Source organism: Lithobates pipiens, unplaced genomic scaffold (genome assembly GCF_037356315.1).
Source record: "Lithobates pipiens isolate NorthernLeopardFrog02 unplaced genomic scaffold, aLitPip1_a1.2 Scaffold_8, whole genome shotgun sequence".
Lineage (NCBI taxonomy): Eukaryota > Metazoa > Chordata > Amphibia > Anura > Ranidae > Lithobates > Lithobates pipiens.
Genome location: NW_027507903.1, coordinates 244318625 through 244340886, shown reverse-complemented (window position 1 = coordinate 244340886; position 22262 = coordinate 244318625). Strand labels below are relative to the sequence as shown.

Here is a 22262-nt window from a genome sequence, read left to right as displayed (position 1 = left end):
AGAATATATGGCAAAACATGAAAATTGCTGTTTACGGACGCTCTCCATTCAATCTGACAGAGCTTGAGCTCTTTTGCAAAGAAGAATGGGCAAAAATGTCACTCTCTAGATGTGCAGAGTTGCTAGAGTTGTACCCAAAAAGACTTGCAGATGTAATTGCAATGAAAGGTGGTTCTACAAAGTATTGACTCGAGGGGGCTGAATAAAAATGGACGCCACACTTTTCACATGTTTGTAAAAAAAAAAAAAAAAAACATTCATTTTCCTTCCACTTCTCAATTATGTACCACTTTCTGTTGGTCTATCACATAAAATCCCAATAAAATACATTTACATTTTTGGTTGTAACATGACGACAAAATGTGGAAAATTTCAAGGGGTATGAATAATTTCAAGGCACTGTATGCCTGCAGAACCCCAGGTTCAGGGGTTAAGGTAGGCCATAAAAACCTTTTTTTGTTAGTTTTCTTGCAGAAGTTGCTAGTTTTACCTACTACTTCCAGTGTCCTCTAATCCAGTGGTAATCAACCCTGTCCTCAAGGCCCACTAACAGGCCAGGTTTGCAAGATAACTGAAATACATCCCAGGTGATATTATTTTCTGCTCAGTGATTGCAGTATTCTAGTCTGCATCTCTCCAATCTAATACATAAAACCTGGCCTGTTAGTGGGCCCGGAGGATAGGGTTGATGACCACTGCTCTAATCCAATGATCTCAAGATTTGAATCATGGCAGCCGCCCAAGCATCCTCAACCCTTCGCTATACATTTTTATTTATACAGGGTTTGTGCTTGGAATGGGCTCACCTTTGCAGCAAGGGTTAGCCTACAGCGCAACATCCTTCTCCTTCCTCTCCCTCCCTCCCAAAATGGTTGCAAAAGATACTTGCATGTTGTGTTTTTTTTTTTTTTTTTTCCACTACACAAAGTGTGTTTGATTGCTATTTTCAGTTGTGGCACCCCAAAATATTGAACAATGTCATGGTGTCGGTTCTGGGGCTCGCTCTTACTTCAGGTATTCTTATATAGGATACCTGGACAACTTTTAAGGGAGCTATGCGCTTCTTTGCTGGAGACGTTCAGTTGGGTTGGTTTATTTTGTCTTTATTCTGATTACCATTCAGGCAAGAGTGATTCTGCTCTGAGGGTTTTTTTATTTTTACCAGGACTGTGGGTGGTACTCCTCATCCTTCTGCACCACGATCAAATCTCACTACAGTTGCTTGCACTAGATCGCATGGTACAGACTTATCATGCAATCTGGTTGCAGTGAGTTTCCAAAAGTAGTGCATGCATTACTTTGTGCGATTTCAGCCCTTTGGCAAAAAAAATTACTGAAATCACACTGCATGTGAATCGCACAGGAATGCACAAGTCCTATGTGATTCCCATTGTAAACTGGCCCAGGCAAACTAATGAAAAATGGATTACAGGGCCAGTACAGGGTCTATATATAGATTATTTTTGGAGAATAGGATATGGTTTAGTGTCACTTTAACATTTTTCAATCTGAACAGTTGATGTAGAGGGCTTGCATGCGACTACTCGCAGAAATGAACTGTGTGTGTAGTAAATGCGCTGCTGTTTTTCTCATAGGAAGCACATGAAGTGTTCAATGAGTGGTTCAAGCACATGAATTCCTGTCCTCAGAAACCAACACTGGTTGAGCATGCCTCCTTCACAGAGAAAGTCGCTTATGAACACACAGAAAAGAAATATGAGGTGAGTTTTTTTTTTTTTTTTTTTTTCATATTGTTGCTGGCAAAATAAATGAAACGCTAGCAATCTTGTCACTGAGGCAATGTGCATGGGGCATGCCCAGGGCATTTTGAGCAAAGGGTTTGTCCAATCCTACATTTTTAAAGCTGATGTACAGCTTTTTGTTTTCACTTTAAAGAATTAATTTGGGCCAGGCTGTCTCAAACAAATATACAGCACTGTGTTCCAGGTTTTTATAGCGCTAGGTACCCCCATATACTACCCAATAAAGGTTTTAACCCCCTGATTGCCCCTAGTTAACCCTTTCACCCCCTTTTGCCAGTGTCACTAAGCAATCGTTTTTCTGATCACTGCATTAGTGTCACTGGTGCCGCTAGGTAGCATGTTATTCTTTATGTTCACCGCCAGGTTTTTATAGCGTTAGGTACCCCCATATACTACCTAATAAAGATTTTAACCCCCTGATTGCCCCTAGAGTTAACCCTTTCACCAGTGATCACCATATAAGTGTGACGGGTGACTCCGGTTGGTTAGTTTGCTTTTTATAGCATCAGGGCACCCACCACTTATTACCCAATAAAGGTTTAACCCCCTGATTACCCGGCGGGTGATGTCAATTAGGTTTTAGGGTCTAGCGTCCCCAGCAGTTTAGGGTTCCAAAAAAAAACGCATTGTTAGCGGGATCAGCCCAGATACCTGCTAGCACCTGCGTTTTTGTCCTTCCGCCCAACCCACCCAAGTGCAGTATCGATCGATCGCTGTCACTTACAAAACACTCAAAACATAACTGCAGAGTCAGGCCTGATCCCTGCATTCGCTAACAGTTTTTTTTTTTTTGGTAGTGTTTTTTATATTTAAATCCTGAAGGCAGTGCTTGGTTTTCGGGGTCCCGTATGCGGCTAGGCTCCCAAAAAGTCCCCCACATGTGGTATCCCCGTACTCGGGAGAAGCAGCAGAATTTATTTTGGGGTGTAATTTCACTTATGCCCATAGCATGTGTGAGCAATATATCATTTAGTGACAACTTTGTGCAAAAAAAAAAAAAATTTAATATTTCTGCAACTTCTGCCAAAATATAAAATATTTCATGGACTCAACATGCCTCTCAGTAAATAGCTTGGGGGTGTCTACTTTCCAAAATGGGGTCATTTGGGGGGGGGGGGGTTGTGGTGTTTTGGCATTTTATGGCCTCAAGCCGCGTACACACGGGCGGACTGTCTGGCCAACTTAGTCCGTCGAAACACATTTCAGCGGACAGTCCGCTCGTGTGTAGGCTTCAGCGGACTTTTTCAGCGTGCAGTCTGGCGGACTAAGTATTTCGGAATTTCCGTAATATTGTCCGTCAGACTTTGGTTTCAGCGGACAATCCGCTCGTGAGTAGGCTAGTTCGACGGACTAAGTATGGCGCATGCTCAGAAAGGATTTACACAGCGAAAGGTTGCATTGCTGTGTATTGGACTTCCTATTTCTAGTCCCGTCGTACGTGCTGTACACGTCATCGCGCAAACTTTCGATGGACTGTTTGTGCATCCGTGTGTGGTCAAGTCCGTTCATTCGAAAGTAGGACGGACTGTCCGTCCGGATTGTCTGACGGACTAAGTTGGCCATACAGTCCGCCCGTGTGTACGCGGCTTTAGAAATCCTGAAGGCAGTGATTGGTTTTTGGGGTGCCGTACGCGGCTAGACTCCCAAAAAGTCCCACATATATGGTATCCCCGTACTCGGGAGAAGCAGCAGAATATATTTTGGGGTGCAATTCCACATATAACTATGGCATGTGTGAGAAATATATCATTTAGTGACAACTTTTTGTAAACTTTTATTTTTTTTTATTTTTTTTGTGTGTCATTTATTTAATCACTTGGGACACAAAAAAAAAAATATTCAATGGGCTCAACATGCCCCTCAGCAATTTCCTTGGGGTGTCTACTTTCCAAAATGGGGTCATTTGGGGGGGGTTTGTACTGCCCTGCCATTTTGGCACCTCAAGAAATTAGATAGGCAGTCCTAAATTAAAAGCTATGTAAATTCCAGAAAATGTATTCTAGTTTGTAGATGCTATAACTTTTGCGCAAACCAATAAATATACGCTTATTGACATTTTTATTTTATTTTTTATTTTTTTTACTAAAGACATGTGGCTGAATACATTTTGGTCTAAATGTATGACTAAAATTTAGTTTATTCGATTTTTCTTATTACAAAAAGTAGAAAATATCTTTTTTTTTTTTTTTTTTTTTTTTTTTTCAGTATTATTTTTCCTTTTATATTGTAAAAAATATAAATCGCAGAGGCAATCAAATACCATCAAAAGAAAGCTCTATTTGTGGGAAGAAAAGAACGCCAATTTTGTTTGGGTACAACATTGCATGACTGCGCAATTACCAGTTAAAGCAGTGCGAAATTGTAAAAAGACCTCTGGTCCTTAGGCTGACAATTGGTCCGGGGCTGAAGTGGTTAAAGTAAACATGGACATCAGCTTTAAATTATATCTAGAGTGTAGAGTGGCTACTGTAATATAAACACATGATGATGGAGTACCCTGATGTGTTTATGCAAATAAAAGCAGGAGGCAAATGTCTTTCAAAGTTCGACTTTTGTATGACGTGTACTCTTGATTATCAAGGCACAGTATGTGCTGTGCATTTCAGATTAATAGTTTCATCCAGGGCTTATTTCAAATGTTTAAATACCAACTGGCCATATATTTCAGACTTCTAGCCTCTCCTGGGCTGATTTTCTGTTTAGGGCCATGTAACCACCTTTTCTCCCCAAGCACTGCCGGTGAGGGGTTTTAAAGGGATGTTGCTTAAGGCGGCCCCCAGGTTACAAACTAGATTGAGTCTGTAGGTTTGTTCTTAAGTTGAATCTGTTTGTAAGTTGGAACAGGTTCATTTTTTTTAAGTGTAGCTCCAGCCAAAAAATATTTTTAAGCTTTTTTGATGGCATAAGGAAGGGTTAACACCTCTGTATCGTTTTGTTTTGCTGTCTGTGCCCCTATTCAGAAGGTTTCACCTTACTTTCTGTCCCAATGACAATTGGATTTTGAAAGTTGGGGATTTTTACCATAAAATATGTAGAAGAATACGTATCGGCCTAAACTGAGGGGAAAAAAATGTTTTTTTATATATTTTTGGGGGAAATTTATTATAACAAAGTAAAAAATAATGCGTTTTTTTCAAAATTGTCGCTCTATTTTTGTTTATAGCGCAAAAAATAAAAACCGCAGGGGTGATGAAATACCACCAAAAGAAAGCTCTATTTGTGGGAAAAAAAGGACGTTAATTTTGTTTGGAAGCCACATCGCACGACCGCGCAATTGTCAGTTAAAGCGACGCAGTGCCGAATCGCAAAAAGTGGTCTGGTCTTTGACCAGCAAATTGGTCCGGTCTGAAAGTGGTTAATGTGGTCCGTTAAATCAGGTTGTCCTAACTAATCTACTGCATAGCCTATTAATGGGTCACAAGACCAGAACATTAATAGGAAAGTGAATTAAAACTCTGGCGTAATGGGCACCCACAGTGCAGATGACCGAACATGCCTGCCTGTTTTTTTTTTAGTTGAAACTGTTGTGCTTATTATATATATATATATATATATATATATATATGTATATGTATATGTATATGTATGTGTGTGTGTAGTTTGACAAAAACTTTACATAAAATATTAAATACCGATTTGCGTTACTTAAAATCTTGAATATCAATAGAAATACCCGCTAAATTGGAGTGTAGTATCTTTGATGTGCTACAACAGTGATAAACTTCCCTGTAGAATCAATAACCTTGCAAAATGACAATTGGAAGAATGTCTATATTTCACAAATTCAACCATTACTATACTGCAGGTACGTAAGTGGTTAACAGCCTGAAATAAAATTAGATGTTTATGTATTATAGTGGAAACTATTCAAAATTAAAAATATATATTGAAAACGAAATCTTTGTAGAAAAAAAATCTACAAGGTGGTTATTGATTCGGGAGAAAAATGATCGATAGTATAATATTTAATAGATCAATATTTAAGAGAAAACCAATAAATATAAGATGAAATCAACCCGACATAATTAACTGTTCCAAAACGGCTACTGGTCTGAATTGCTGGTTAGCAGAGTTTTTAGAATGTCTGCTGTGACTTTCAAGATGGAAACTCAAAGAAGAAATGCTTCTTGCGACCTCAGAGTTCCAAAGCATAATGTGTTCAGGAATCTTCATGAATGTAAGTGTGAGGAGATGAATGGTGTATGTCTGCGTGTATGATTGATGGTAATCAGGCATTTCTGAATCATCTTGAGTGTCCCTTCATGGCATCTCTTCTCCCTCTAAATGCCCTCTCCGGCAATAAGATCATAAAATTCTAAAAGGCTCATTCCAAAAGGTATGGTTTCTTTTCCATTGGTTTAAAGAAATGTAATAATTTAGTTTTTAGTGAGTTTCAGGTAATATCACCTTCAACCACTAGGCATGTCTGAGAGCAGAAAAATGCGTTCTGAACTATCTCTTTTAACCACTTGGGTACCGCGCTATTGCCGAATGACGGCATTAGCGCGGACCTAGATTTCCGGGACTACGTCTATTGACGTCGTCCCGGTTACGAGGGGCCTGCGCGCCCCCTGAGGGGCGCGCGCGGCGCGCTCTGTGATCGGCGAGTCTATGAGACTCGCCTGATCACCGATCCGTGCAAGGGGTCGATCCCGACCCCTTATCACGTGATCAGCTGTCAGCCAATGACAGCTGATCATGTGATAGAACGGAGCCGGTAATTGGCTATTATTCCTCCTCGCGCTGACAGCGCGAGGAGAAAAAAAAAAGCCGATCACCGGCGGCCGTGATCGGGACATCAGTCCCGATCACGGCCAGCAATGCAAGGCACCACATGCCACCTGCCAGTGCCCACCTGCCTCCCGCAGTGCCATCCTGAAGTATAACTAAAAGTAAGTGCCCCCCGTCTGTGCCCATAGTGCCACCCACAGTGCCACCCCACAGTGCCACCCAATCTGCCTCAAAGGTGCTGCACCCCAGTGCCGCCCATCAGTGCCCAGCAGTGCCGCCCAGCAGTGCCACCTATCAGTGCCCATCAGTCCCATCTATCTGTGGTACCTATCAGTGTCCATCCGTGCCACTTATCCGTGCCACCCATCCGTGCCATCTTATCTGTGCCCATCAGTGCCGCCTTATCTGTGCCCATCGGTGCCGCCTTATCTGTGCCTATTAGTGCCGCCTTAACTATGCCTATCAGTGCCCACCAATGCAGCCCATCAGTGCCCACCAATGCAGCCTATCAGTGCCGCCTTATCAGCGCACTTCAATGAAGGAGAAAAATGACCCGTTTGCTAAATTTTATAACAAACTATTAAAACATGATTTTTTTTAATTTTTTTTTGCATCTTTTTTTGTTTGTTTAGCAAAAAATAAAACTCCGAGCTGTAACTAAATACCACCAAAAGAAAGCTCTATTTGTGGGAAAAAAATGATAAAAATTTCATTTGAGTACAGTGTTGTATGCCCGCGCAATTGTCATTCAAAGTGCATCAGCGCTGAAAGCTGAAAATTGGTCTGGGACTGAGGGGGGGTTAAGTGCCCAGTAAGCAAGTGGTTAAATAATATGTTCTATTTTCGTAATGTGTATCTGTTTTGTATATTGGTGCAGAGGAATATATTTTATTTTTATTATTCTGGTATAATATACAATATTCTCATCGTTTTGATTTAATCACTATTACATAAAATGGTGATAGAGATATATATATATATATATATATATCTCTATCTATCTCTATCTATATATCTCTATTTATATATATATTTTTTTTTTTTTTTCAATACCACATAAAATGATTACATGGATAAATGTATAATTCTAGTATATCCGGTTAATATTTGTTTATCTAAAGACACATGCTATGTGTAAGTTTTTATACAGTTATAATCACGATTCATATGTCTTTCATAATACTGATTGGCATCTAAACAATTCTACTTGTAATTTGTCACACCCTTTATATTTTTACCTTTTTATAGCAGAATTGTCATTTGGTCAGTAGATACTAAAATCATGTGGCTTGGAATATAATCAAATTTGAATGCCTTATAATCACATGTATTGTACACATAATACTGCACAATTTGAAGTTAACTTTGTACAGACTCAATGAATATTTAGAGAGACTTTAGCTGTATCCACAATTCCTAAAATCCCACACAATAGGTTTCGTTAGTCGAGGGTAATTTCTATATGATGAGTCTACTCACGTATTTGTGTAACTTTTTTCTATGGCTGTGTTTGTCGTTTTTATTTACCCACCAATATAGGTAAACATCATCTTTGTTTTGTTCGAGCAACTCTGTTTCAATGTAAGGGTTGTATAATCTACAATTAGTTGACCCAGTGAAAACTTGGAAAACATATAAATTCACAAAGACCTTTAGTTCATCTGACTTGAGGCCTAACTGAATTTAACATCTCCACCAGAAGATTATAAAATGTGTTATTTCTTCATAATTACAACAAAACAGTTATAACTTGGCTGTGCCCATTAGTCATTAGACAGGTTAGTTTGAACCTACTTGCACTGACTGTAAAACAGCCCAGTATTTCCTGAAGATTGCCTAAATCTGAGTTTAGTTCAGATTCAGGGCCTGTGTACAAGGGTTTTTGCATAGAATGTCAGAAGCACCTGTGAATTAACCTCTCAGACTGATATGACTGCTAGCAGAATGCATCTGAAGGCATACTGGAAAACCACAAAACTACATGAGGCCTAAAGATGCTGGAGAGAACAAAATGTGATAAGAACACAAAGATGACCATAGAAATCTGTAATGGAGTAAATGTTAAGTTTTTGTTCCTATCTGCTTTTGTTCCTAACAGGAAATGTATAATACATGGAAGGATCACCTTGATGCATTAACTGCAGACGTGAAAGAGAAAATGTATAATGTCTTGCTATTTGTTGAGGGCGGCTGGATGGTAGATGTCAGAGATGTAAGTATGATATTTTGTGTTCTTTTGAAGCATGCTATAATGTGAACACGTGGGGTTTGTTCAGTGTGGTAGCATTAAAAAGAGATATAGAAAAAAAATTCAAAGATCTCCGCGCTTAAGAAAAACGAATTGAAGCTAAAATATAATATGCAATCACAGGGAAAATGGTGCTGTTTACAACAAATACACCTAGGTTTTAGTTGATCGGCAAATGGGTTTAAATGATCGGCGAAGAGTGAGAAACACTACTGCCCGTTGCTGATATACTAATGGGTGGAAGGATCATCTGCTGCTGACACTAATTTGTTTGTGGAGAGATACAATGATTGGAGGTCCTATTTACAGCTGACCCTATAGATACCCATATTGGAGGAACACCCGATATGAAATTAGAGTTATATATGCCTGTTACCCCATCTGGGGCGAGGCGCTCTGGTGAGTAAATACGCAGGAGGGGAGCACTGAAAAGTCACACTTTTCCTTGCTGTTTTTGCACATTTTTTCACTTGTGGACTGTGGTTGGAAGATATTTATTTATATTTTTGGTATCATTTTTTCATAATTTCTTTTTTAATATTTGGACTTTCATATATTTTTGGACACTTTATTCTGGATAGTTTCATTATCTTATTTGCACTTTATTCTATTTGTGGGTGGAAATTTAAAGTATTTTTAGGCACTTTTTGTTTTTATTTATAAATTCTATGAATTTCTGTGCACTGTAGGAAGACATGTGTATTTACAAAGTATTGATTCAATAGATTTTTGCCATTCACATACCATTGTTTATGTGCTTTTTTGATTTTTTAGATTACGCAATAGCACTTTAGTGTTCTTGCATAGCAAGAGCACTTATTGTTATCTCGCATATATATTATTATAGCCAAATTTACCACCCTAACTCCTCCCACACCTTTTACACTATGTAGAGAGTAATATACCAGAACGTGCGGATTGTTCCCGATTGGTGTGCTATTACTATGTGGAATGTTTTGCCGAATGGTTCACAAAATATCGTATTTTTTGCGGCGCAATTTGTCCCATAGGAATGAATGGCGAAATGTTCAAAACTAGAGTGGGAGGGGACAAAAGCTCTGAGGGGAATTATAGCTCCTCCCACACAGCTGAGGGGAATTATAGCTCCTCCCGCACAGCTCTGAGGGGAATTATAGCTCTTCCCGCACAGCTCTGAGGGGAATTATAGCTCCTCCTCCCGCACAGCTCTGAGGGGAATTATAGCTCCTCCTCCCGCACAGCTCTGAGGGGAATTATAGCTCCTCCTCCCGCACAGCTCTGAGGGGAATTATAGCTCCTCCTCCCGCACAGCTCTGAGGGGAATTATAGCTCCTCCTCCCGCACAGCTCTGAGGGGAATTATAGCTCCTCCTCCCGCACAGCTCTGAGGGGAATTATAGCTCCTCCTCCCGCACAGCTCTGAGGGGAATTATAGCTCCTCCTCCCGCACAGCTCTGAGGGGAATTATAGCTCCTCCTCCCGCACAGCTCTGAGGGGAATTATAGCTCCTCCTCCCGCACAGCTCTGAGGGGAATTATAGCTCCTCCTCCCGCACAGCTCTGAGGGGAATTATAGCTCCTCCTCCCGCACAGCTCTGAGGGGAATTATAGCTCCTCCTCCCGCACAGCTCTGAGGGGAATTATAGCTCCTCCTCCCGCACAGCTCTGAGGGGAATTATAGCTCCTCCTCCCGCACAGCTCTGAGGGGAATTATAGCTCCTCCTCCCGCACAGCTCTGAGGGGAATTATAGCTCCTCCTCCCGCACAGCTCTGAGGGGAATTATAGCTCCTCCTCCCGCACAGCTCTGAGGGGAATTAGGAAATTTAGAAAAAAAAATAATTTAAAAAAAGTGTTTTTTTCTAAAATGTAGGTGGAGGCAAGAACACTTCACACAATTTCCCCAGAAATTGTAGCTTTTCTAGTTAAAGAGGAGCTGCACCTTTTAAAAAAAAAAAAAAATGAAAAGCCAGTAGCTACAAATATTGCAGCTGCTGACTTTTAATAAATTTGACACTTACCCGTCCCAGGGTCCAGCGATGTCGGCGGCAGATGAGCAATCGCTCGTCTCTCCGCTGCCCCCGCCGCCATCCTCTGTCAGGGAATCGGGAAGTGAAGCGTTGCGGCTTCACTGCTCGGTTCCCTACTGTGCATGCGTGCCGCGCTTCTCCACTGGTCCCCGCTGTGTCCTGGGAACTGTGTGTCTCCCAGAACACAACGGGGGGCGGGGCATCTGCGGCTAGCTTGTCCTGGAAGTGGGTGCAGATACCTGGATTATCCAGGTATCTGCACCCCCCTCCCCCTGTAAGGTGCCAATTGTGGCACCGGAGGGGGGGAGGGATCAGATGAGCGGAACTTCCACTTCAGGGTGGAGGTCCGCTTTAAGTGTTCTTGTATTGCAAGAGCACTTACTGTTATGTCACATATATATTATTATAGCCAAATTTACCACCCTAACTCCTCCCACAGCTTTTACACTACAAAACGTGTGGATTATTCCCGATTGGTGTGCTATTACTTTGTGGAACGTTTCGCCGAATGGTTCAAGAAATATCAGCGTTTTTGCGGCAAAATTTGTCCCATAGGAATGCATAGCGAAATGTTCAAAACTAGAGCGGGAGGGGACAAAAGCTGACAACCCCATGACCAGCCAAAACATTATGACCCCCCCCCAGTTACTCCGCCCACTCCAGTAGGTGGAGGCAAGAACACTTCACACAATTTCCCCAGAAATTGTAGCTTTTCTAGTTATGGAGATATTATCTGTACACACAGCTGTGGGCTGATTACATTTTTGTGTGCACTGAGTGTATGGAGTGTAGGTGTATTTGTTGTGAACAGCGCCATTTTCCCTGTGTTTGCATATTATAAAAAGGAGATCTAGACTGAAAGTGAGAACAACTTTAGTCACTGTTGGTTACTGCAAGTTTGCATAAGCCAATTAACAGTATTTTTGGATTAATGTGCATTTACGTAGTCGGCTCTCCACAAAAAAGTGGAGGCAATGCACCCCCTAGTGAATTTCTATGATTATTTTAAGCATCAAAATGTTTTAATATAGAGCAGAGGTCTTGACAAATGGCAAGTTTTCTGTCCTTCAGACTTTAGTGGGGCCTGGCATTGGTCAGTGGAAGTAGAAAATGCTCCAGAATCAGAGCGGACGATGTCTCGGGCTTGATGATCGGTGGGAGTATAAAAAAAGCATAGTGCTTGTGGTCAGTAGGAGGAGGAATAGTGTCCTGTCATTGATATCTGTAGGAGGAATAGTGCCTAATCATTGGTATCGGTGGGAGGAATATAGCGCCCCAACATTGGTTCCAGTGGAAGGAATAACACCCCATCATTGTTATTAGTGGGAGGAATAATGCTCCATCATTGGTGTCAGTGGGAGGATTAATGCTTTATATTAGTGAGTACAGTGTCTCAAGAGCCAACTCAAGGTGAGCAAAGGGCCACAGTTTGGCGACCACTGTTATAGAGGGTTATGTATAGTATGGACCACAGAGTAAGAGCTCATCCACACATTGGGGTTGATTTACTAAAACTGGAGAGTGTAAAATCTGGTGCAGTTCTGCATAGAAACCAATCAGCTTCTAGGTTGTTTTTTTTTTTGTCAAAGTTTAATTGAATAAGCTGAAGTTAAAAGCTGATTGGTTTCTATGCAGAGCTGCACCAGATTTTGCACTCTCCAGTTTTGTTAAATCAACCCCACTCTGTTGTGATTTGCAGTTTTTCGTACTGCATTTCACATAACACCAGCGAAATGCACTGCTGTGCAGTGACATAAAATGAACTGTCACTACTTTTGTGACATTTTAAATAAGGTTGAGGAAAAAACAAGCGGTGTGATGCACTGAGATGCACATTACATCACTCCCTGCCAAAACAGACACTGCAGTAGCTTGCACTTCTAGTTCAGTGTCTTCAGGGCCGTGTCCTGTAGTGCTTTCCTGTTATGGAATGAGCGCCACCAAAAGGGAGCAGTTCTTTCCCAGTGCTGTTTGAGCTACTATGTTCTAAAACACTGAGACCACTTTCACACCAGGGCGTTTTGCAGGCGCTATAGCGTTAGACATAGCGCCTGTAATCTGCCCTAAAAAAGCTGCACCATTGTCTGTAGTGTAAAAGCCTGAGGGCTTTCACACTACAGCTGTGCGCTGACAGGACATCAGGGAAAAGTCCTGCCAGCAGCTTCTTTGGAGCGGTGTGTTTATTGCTCCTCCACCGCTGCTCCCCATTGAAATGGGGCAGCGCTGTAATACCGCCGGCAAAACGCCGCTATTGCGGCGTTTTAACCCTTTCTCGGCCACTAGCGGGGGGTAAAAGCGCCCCGCTACTGGGCGAAATGCGCCGTAAATCCGTAGGTAAAACACCGCTAAAAATAGCAGCGTTTTACCGTCCATGCTATGGGCAGTGTGGTGTGAAAGGAGTCTGACTGACTGTTTACAGTGGGTAATTGCAACATCTTGTATAAGCTCTAGTTTACACTGTCTGTGCATGGAAAAACTGTGCTACCCCTGTCACCGCAGTTGTGAAATATAGATTGTAGTATAATGTGGAACAATATAGCATCTACAAAGGATTATGAATACTGTGCAGTTTCTTTTGCTGATAAAGCTATGAAGGTCAACCAAAAAAAATGCAATATAAGAAATGTAAATGTAATTATATTTTTTGTGTGAAAACTGAAATTTTGCTTCCGTATTACCGTAGGATGCAGAGGAGGATCCAGAACGTAAGAACGAAATGACCTTTTTACGGAGCCAGTGCTTACCAATGATGACTTACTTGCTGCACACTGTGCTGCACAACACAAAGCAGTACCAGGAATGTCTACGGCTGGCTGATGTGGTCTCATCAGAAAACCATAAGCTATATAAAGTAGGTATAGTAAAATAACTGCATGATTGTGAATATTTACTGCAAACTTTCTAGGAGTACAGTATTATAGCATAATTTGCCTTAATTTGTTCCTCCTGTGTCATTGTAAAAACAAAGCTTGGAAATATCTCAATAGCTCATTTTTTATTTATTTTTTCCTGGCTCTCCTCCCTCCTCCCTCCTCTGCCCCCCTCCTCCTCCCCCCTCCTCCGCCCCCCCCCCTCCGCCCTCCTCCGCCCCCCTCCTCCTTCAATCTAAAGCAGGAGGAGGAGGTCGCATGACCATCTATGTAAAGTCAGAGAAGAGCTGTCATGTGACCAGATCAGTGAAAAAAACTGAGCTTTTGCGGTATATGGAAGCTTTGTTTTACAATATAAGTGACGCAGAAGGAGCAGTGTGGAAGGGGCTGGCAGTGAGATATATATATTTTTTTTTTCCCCCTAACTGTAGAGTATGCTGGCAGTGCTGTTTCAGGAGACTTCTCCCCTGCACTCCTCTCCTGGGAGTGCAGGGGGCTGTGTACTGAATGGGGGGCTGTGTACTGTGCAGGGGGAGGTGGACTATGTACTGTAAAGGGGGCTGTGAAAACATTTTTCCTTAAACTTCCCTCTTAGACCCCTTCACGCTAAAAAAAAACAGAAAAAAAAAACACCTATTTCCATTAATATCGATGAATGCTTTTATACAGAGGCAGTGGGCTGGGAGGCCGGTGAAAAAAAACGCCCCTCTCCATTGAAATTAATGGAAAGCTCTTCAAAAGTGCTCAAATGTTTTACTTGCAGAAGCACCTCAGTGTGAAAGGGGCCTTAAAGAGATTGTTTTGTTGTTTAACCGCTTCAATACCAGGCACTTATACACCTTCCTGCCCAAGCCAATTTTCAGCTTTAAGCGCTGTCGCAAATTGAATTGCTACACTGTACCTAAACTAATTTTGTTCCCACAGATAGAGCTTTCCTTTGGTATTTGATCACCTCTGCGATTTTTTAGTTTTTGCGCAAAAAAGACCGAAAATTTTGAAAAAAAAAAAAGTTTTCTTTGTTTCTGTTAATTTTTTATTTTTTTGTAAATAAGTCTTCTTCAATGATGGCCACTGATGTTCACTGATGGGCCCTGGTAGGCGGCATGGGTGGACCTTGATAGGTGGGCACGGGTGGCACTGATGGGTCGCATTGCTGGGCATCACCGATTTTTACTGTGCCCATTTGTGGGCACTGATTGGCATATGTTGGGCATTCATTTTCACATGTACATGGCGATGGGGGGGATTTACCTGGCCATCCACATGTTAGGTGCTTCCCTGGTGGTCCTGGGCTGTGCTGATAAGCAATCAGTGCAGACCCCACCACCCACCCCTCGTCAGACGCAAGTGAGGAAAAGCCGATCAACGGCTCTTGCTGTTTACATCATGATCTGTCGGAGGCTCTTTACCGAGATCGGTGTAGCAGTGTCAGACTGACCCCCCACACCACTGATCACCGCGTTGCGTGCACCCGCGGGCAGCGGCTGTTATCCTGCAGGACGTCATATGTCGCCCAGTCAGGATAACTGAACCAACGCCTGGCCGTCATTCTACTATAGGCCGGGTGGGAAGTGGTTAAAAAAAAAAATCATGCTTGCCTCCACTGTGCAGCTCGTTTTAAACAAAGTGGCCCCCAAACATCCTCTTCTGGGGTCCCCCGACAGCTCTCGCGGCTCCTCCCCGGATCAGATAACACCCTAGGAGAAGTGCTCTCCTGAGTCCAGCATTTGCGTCCATAGACACGAATGCCGGACTAAGCCCCGGCGCCCGCGGCATTGGATTTGATTGACAGCAGCGGGAGCCAATGGCTGCGCTGCTATCAATCTACTCAATCAAGAGCCGAGAACCCACCGGGCAGAGGAAGAGCGAGTCACCGGGTGACACGGGGAAGATCAAGCAGCCAGAAAATAGAAAAGTATATACATCTTTCTTACACAGCTTGGTCAGCATAGGTGTTAGGAAGGGGCAGGGGACATTTTTTGGATTTGTTAGCCTGCAAATTAATTTTAACTGAGGATTTCATTAAAACTAGTCGCCCCTTTCTATAGTGGATTCTCCGGTGTCCAACTTTTAAGCAATTGGAAACCTTCACCTGTTTCCCATGTGTCATAGCACAGACTAGCCAGATCACCATTAAACTCTCTTGGGTCTTTTTAACCAACATGTAATTGCCCCAGTTTCTATGGGAAAAACGGTTTAAGCATTTTGGGCATCTTGAATCTCTCTAAGCTCTGAATGCCTTCATTTGAGACTAGAACTTCTGCATATAATACGGCAGGTTTCTGTGGACATAAAAAAATGCTTATTTGCATGTGCCAATCTTTCCAAAAGTACAGGCCAAGTATTACCGTATATACTCGAGTATAAGCCGAGATTTTCAGCCTCTTTTTTGAGGCTGAAAGTGCCCCCCTCGGCTTATACTCGAGTCATCGCTGTCTGCCCGCTCGATCAGCGTGTCGAGCAGACAGACAGCGGCCATTCTGATTCAAAAGCCGCGCCTCCGGCTCCGCCTTCGCCTGTGATAGGCGGAACACTGAATTTCCCAGCAGCCTGTGTTCCGCCTATCACGGACGTCGTATCATCCTCGTACTACGGACGAGGATGATACGACGTCTGTGATAGGCGGAACACAGGCTGCTGGGAAATTCAGTGTTCCGCCTATCACAGGCGAAGGAGGAGGCGCGGCTTTTGAATTTTACAATGGCCGCCGACGAAGAGGGCACGGGACGGAGGCAAGGCAAGGCACGGCACGGCACGGGACGGGACGGGACGGGACGAAGGCAAGGCACGACACGGGACGGAGGCTCGGGACAAAGGCTCGGGACACAGGTAGGATGGACACACACACACACACACACACACACACACACACACACACACACACACACACACACACACACACACACACACACACACACACACACACACACGGATGGATGGATACACACACACACAGGGATGGATGGATGGAGACACACACACAGGGATGGATGGATGGATGGATGGAGACACACACACACAGGGATGGATGGATGGATGGATGGAGACACACACACACAGGGATGGATGGATGGATGGACACACACAGGGATGGATAGACGGACACACAGGGATGGACGGACACACAGGGATGGACGGACACACACACAGGGATGGACAGGCATGTCTCACCCTCGGCTTATACACGAGTCAATAAGTTTGCCAGTTTTTTTGGGGGTAAATTGGGGGCCTCGGCTTATATTCGGGTCGGCCTATACTCGAGTATATACGGTAACCCCGTTGTACTCTTGTGGCATCTGCTTTGTGGAATACTTTATATGACACTACTGTGAAAGATCAGTTAATCTGTCACCTAACAGAGCCTGTGTTCTCTGTAAATTACATCGTTTTTGGTTAGATTCTGAACATTAGTAATCATTGATGGAATTTACATTGTTAGGAGTATCTGCTGTGAAGAAACACTCGGACCTGAGCTGTAGACAGAATCAGAAGCAAAGACTTCTCTTCAATTTTAGATTTAAGCTTTACTGTCCAGAAATCATGTGATTTTTCTGCCTTTTGCATAAGAGTCTTTGGCCTCATGGTAGCTCCTACAGGGCAGTCCCATTTGCCCAGTTTCACCCCAGATCTCTACAATGCAACATTCTGTCATTGTGTTACAAGTCAGTCTAGTCTTTCATTGGCACCAAAGACACTTGCCTAGTAGCTTGAGAATTCAGCTCTGGAATCAAGGAAGAGGTTCTGGGCACCCTGCTCATACAGAGGCTTCAGTCAGCTAGTTCATGGAAGGAGTTTGTCTCCTGACAATCCACCTGAAACTTTGGGTAATTTGGCTGTTTCTGCAATGCCGGGTCATCTGATCTGGATTTAGTCAGACAATGCCTACATCAACAGTCGGGGAGGAACTACAAGTCTCGTGGCATCTGGAGCGTTAAATCTGCCCTTGTCCTGGGTAGAACTTCATATTTGCCTTTTTCATCCTAGGCATAACTTTTAACAGGTAGACCTCAAGAGCTGGCAATGGCTGGAACCGGGGGTGACTGGTCCCCACACTCTGGAGTTTTGTACCTGAGTCACAGTTGGGTGATGCAAGATGTGGCCTTTTTATCCTCAAGATTCAACAACAAACTTGACAGGTTTGTCTCCAGTACAGGGATCCTCTGGCGTGGGGGTCAGCAACCAGTAGATCGTGATCAGGTGACTAGATCACAGGCTGGACTTGCTGACCTGCCATTACAGAGCATACATTCCTCCCCCTCCTCCCAATACAAATCTGCCCAATGCTGAAATACCCCCTGCTAGCACAAATTTTGGTGATATGTTGCCTTCTCACTACCTTATTTAAACACGATTGCTGTGCAATGCATGCAATTGTGAAATGGTAGCATGGCAATTAGACGTTTAAATCAGGTGTGAGAAGGCAACGCTGTGCCCGGTGATCTTTGACTTATCCCTTGTTGTACAGGTAGGTTTCCACTTCTTTAAGGTTGCCTACCCCTGCTCTAGAGAAAGAAGTGGATTCTGTTGGCTCTTTGGGATTTCTCTCATCTGCTTTACAGGATCAAGATGGAGGACATTCTGGTGATCCTTATTGTTGTGAACTGACTTTGGGAGATGTTGTACTCTAACCTGGAAAGTCACTTGATAGAAGCTCCATGCATTCTTCATGATCACCCGGCTCCTCTAATGGACTCAAGTTCCATCCTGCTTCAGTGGTTGCTGACTTTTTTGTTGTTGAAGACTTGGTTCTGAAGAGTATCTTTTGATTCCTTGATTTAGTTGTGAAGTCTTATTGCAAGTTCAATCTTTGGTCATGGAAGGCATATTTCACTTTAGTATGAGTCTTGGGAATTTCCTCCTAGGAGATTCTTAGCAGGATGAAACTTCTCCTTCATTCAGCTATGTATAAATGGGCATTTTGGTGCCCACCCACCAGAAAATGTCAAATTTCTGTCCTTTCAGTCTTTTTTTTTTTTTTTTTTTTTTTTACTCTTTTTAAGACTTTTGTTTAGAATGTCTTTTTCCCTTTTTTTTGTTCGCCTTTTGACTTTAGTTTACTCCCCTTTTGACTTTAGTTTACTTTGTAGTCATTACCTCTGTGAAGCAAGTGTTTTACTTGGTGGCCTTATCCTGCAAAGCGCCCTTTCAGATTTGCACTGAGACAAGGTGGAGTTGAAGCCCAGAACTTTCTTCTTGCCCAAATTTCTGCCTTTCACCTTAACCAAGATATTCCTCTCATTGTCTGACTTCAGTTCACCAAAAGGAAATTTCATTGTATGGCATGGATTGGGGTTCAGGCTGTAATCTCTCATGCACTGCTTCCTTTACAAGACCTGATATGCTTCCCCCCCCACCCCCATATGAACCCTGTATGGGTGCTTCGGCTTTGTTTTACACCATCTCTAGGTGGCTCAGATAGATCAATATCCAAGTTAATAAACTCATGAAATCAGGGTTTCACCCCTTCCTGTTAAGGCACACTCTAGAACAGGGGTAATAGTAAGGGAAACTTAGAAAAATCGAATAAAACAGTTGTTACTGTAAAAACAAACTTGGCCTACCTTTAAAAGTGGACAGTGTCAGTAGGGCAGAGGATTGATGGATTGATTTTATTAGATTTCACAACAAATTATTTTTTATTTTTGGTGTATTCAATTTTTTTTAGGAGCCCTGTTGGGGGGGGGGGGGGGGGGGGCGGGGGTTTAGTGACAGATTTCCTGTCCCTTTCTCTGCAACCTCAGCTGCACTGGGCAGTGAATGAATGGGAAGTGCTCTGTGCTGAGCGGTTTCCTGTTAATAAACTGAAGCATAGTACACAGTTTACTATGCTTTAGTTATGAATGGCAGGGAAGGATCACGGTCTACCTGTCACCTACTGGTGATCAACTGGTAGATCATGGACAGGTTGCCAACCCAGCTTTAGAAGTTCTGTGAGGGCTTCTTGGGTTTTCTGTATTGGGAAGCTGTTTGCAAAGATTGTAAGGGTGTCGCTTTTGTCTTCTATCCTCATGTTCTCTACCGTTCTACTAGATGGGCATTTGCGGCCTCATCTAATGCCAGCTTCTATTGTTTTTGTATTTGACTTCATAGCATTGTTCCCAGTATTGTTGGCTTGGTTTTGTATGTCCTAATTTGTACTTTAAAATCAAGAGAGGTGCATACTGTGGTGTATAGAAATCAGGTGGAATCTTTCCCTGTTTTGGGGTGGATGTTTTTTTTACTATTTATCTCCAGAATATCAAATTTAAGTCTTCATGACTCCCCTCCATGGGGATTGTTGCCCTTTTCCCTGTTAGGGAAAGAAGTCTTATTTATTGGTAAGTACTTTCTCTATTTTCTGCCCATATGAGAATACACCCCCAGTATTTTTAGCTGGCTATTTGCCCCAGCCCTTGATATACCAGCTTGCTGTGACTTTGCCTGGGAGTATGGTAGTTCTGTTTTGGTCCCTATGTCCACCCCAGAGACCAGTTCATATGCATGGCTTATATCTGTTATGTGAAATGGCAACATACAGACCCAGCTGTACTACGGAAGCACAAATTGACTGACTGAAAAACACGTTGATGTTGGATTTGGAAAAAGCACACCAATATTGTGTCCTAATTATGCACTAAACTGATCCATCATAAATCAATGAGTGATGGTTTACTTTGCTGCGTAATTATACTGTAAAATGGACTACTGAGGAAAGGACTTTACAGTTAGTTCAGAAATGCCATTTTTTTGATTAACCCCTTCACGCCTAAGGGTAAAAACTGTTAATACCGGAGAACAATTTTGCAATTTTTATCTGTTAGTAAAACTACTTTGTGCAACCAGGTGGATTTTACCCCCTTTTTTTTTTTTTTTTCAGGACAAATTGGGCTTTCATTTGGTGGTAAATGGTCATGGATATCTCCTGATTTTCATTTATTATCATAGGAAAACTGGCCCACATTTTTTTAATGTAGCTGTATTTTTCTTGTTACTACCATAACCTTCCACCAAAAAACAAGCGAAAATTTAATTCTCCTGCTCTGGACGATCGCAGTGATACCACATATGTGTGTATTTGTTGTTTGTACCCGTAGTACAGCCCAGAAACAATGTGCGTTTTTTTTTTTTTTTTTTTTTTAATCCTACCTAAAACGGACAATAACTCGCACTATGAATTAAAAAAATGCTTTAAAAAAATAATTCTTCTGCCAAAAATGGACCTTGACCTTTGACCCTAAAACTAATCATGGCACTGACCTAGATCCAACCTTGATCTAGCTATTTTTTTTTTTTCCCCCTCTGGAAAGGAGAGAGAGATACAATGGGGGTTATTTACTAAAGATAAATCCACTTTGCACTTGAAAGTGCAGTCGCTGTAGATCCGAGGGGGGACATGCAACGAAAATTTTAAAAAAAACAGTATTTTAGCTTGCACATGATTGGATAATAAAATCAGCAGAGTTTCCACTCATTTCAGAGCTACCCCTCAGATTTAGAGCGACTGCACTTGAAAGTGCACTTGCAGTGCAAAGTGGATTTTCCTTTTGTAAATAACCCCCATGTATCCCTCCTCTCCATTCACAGAGAAACACAGGGGGTGGGCTTCACAGTGACTGATCACTGTGATGGCCAATCAGAAGCACAGCAATTGGGTGACGGGGAACCTGAGAGTTTCAGGTACAGATAATTTGTATGGAGCCCGGGGCTCCCACCGAAACCCTGATCTCTGTGCGGGAAAAAAGCCAAGTCCAGTGGGGGCTTCATATATGCATACTGTCAGCGTGAACGGGTTAACGTTTGACTTTTAGGTTTCTGTTCTCTTTAATGCTACAAAAATAAGATGTCATTGAATGGTTAGACTGGATTAACACCTTACACCTTTTTTTTTCTTTCCTATTTGGTGCCAACCGATGAGTTAATTAACAACAAATTGTATTTCATTATTCTAGGTCTCTATTACTGATGTATCCTAAACATGTTTTTCTGTGTTCTCAGGTGTTTTCCAAGGCAGAGTTGAGGAAGCTATTGCAGAAATTAAGAGAATCATCGCTGATGTTGTTGGATATGCAGCTCGATCCTCTGGGTTACGAAATCCAGTCCTAATTTCACTGTTTGAGAAAAGAAGGTGGCAGCAGCTTCTGTGACTGTTCAAAACCAATATATTTTTCTTAAGTTGCTGCCAGATAAAAAATTTTTTTTTTTTTTATAATAAAATACATTTTCTCAGTAAAACTGACATTGCAATGCAGAAATTTTTTGCATCAACGTTTAAACTTTAAGTTGTGAATATTTTAGCACACTAAAAATATACTTTTGTATGTGGCAGCTGTATAGGTGGTTATAAAGGCAATATTTTTTTTCGTAGAATAAAAAAAGATGTTATAATTACCTGCTCTGTGCAATGGTATCGCACAGAGTGGCGCCTTACCTTCTATTCTGGAGCACGCTCGCTCCAGAGCCAGGTTGTGTGCATCAATAGACCCACACAGCGTATCTTGGCCTTGTCCCCACCCTCAGATTTTGATTGACGTCGGCCCTTGCTGCTGTCCCTGTGCCCTGACTCTAGACAAGCTTGGTGCTGGATTGAGAAAGGACTCGGGTAAGTGGAAGGTGGGACATTTTTAATCTCAATGCAAGGAATGCATTAACCACTTCATTACAGGGCA

General features: G+C 42.4%; 1 protein-coding gene across 1 annotated transcript in view; it reads left to right on the top strand.

The window, feature by feature from the left end:
* The window catches only part of NUP107 (nucleoporin 107), a 101618-nt gene extending 79786 nt beyond the window's left edge, over nt 1–21832 (top strand). The window contains exons 25-28 of the mRNA XM_077469173.1: nt 1596–1721; nt 8593–8706; nt 13431–13598; nt 21592–21832. Coding sequence (XP_077325299.1) covers nt 1596–1721; nt 8593–8706; nt 13431–13598; nt 21592–21699 — 516 coding nt within the window. The 3' untranslated portion in view covers nt 21700–21832. The remainder of the gene's footprint in view (nt 1–1595; nt 1722–8592; nt 8707–13430; nt 13599–21591) is intronic.
* Nucleotides 21833–22262: the final 430 nt, after the last annotated feature.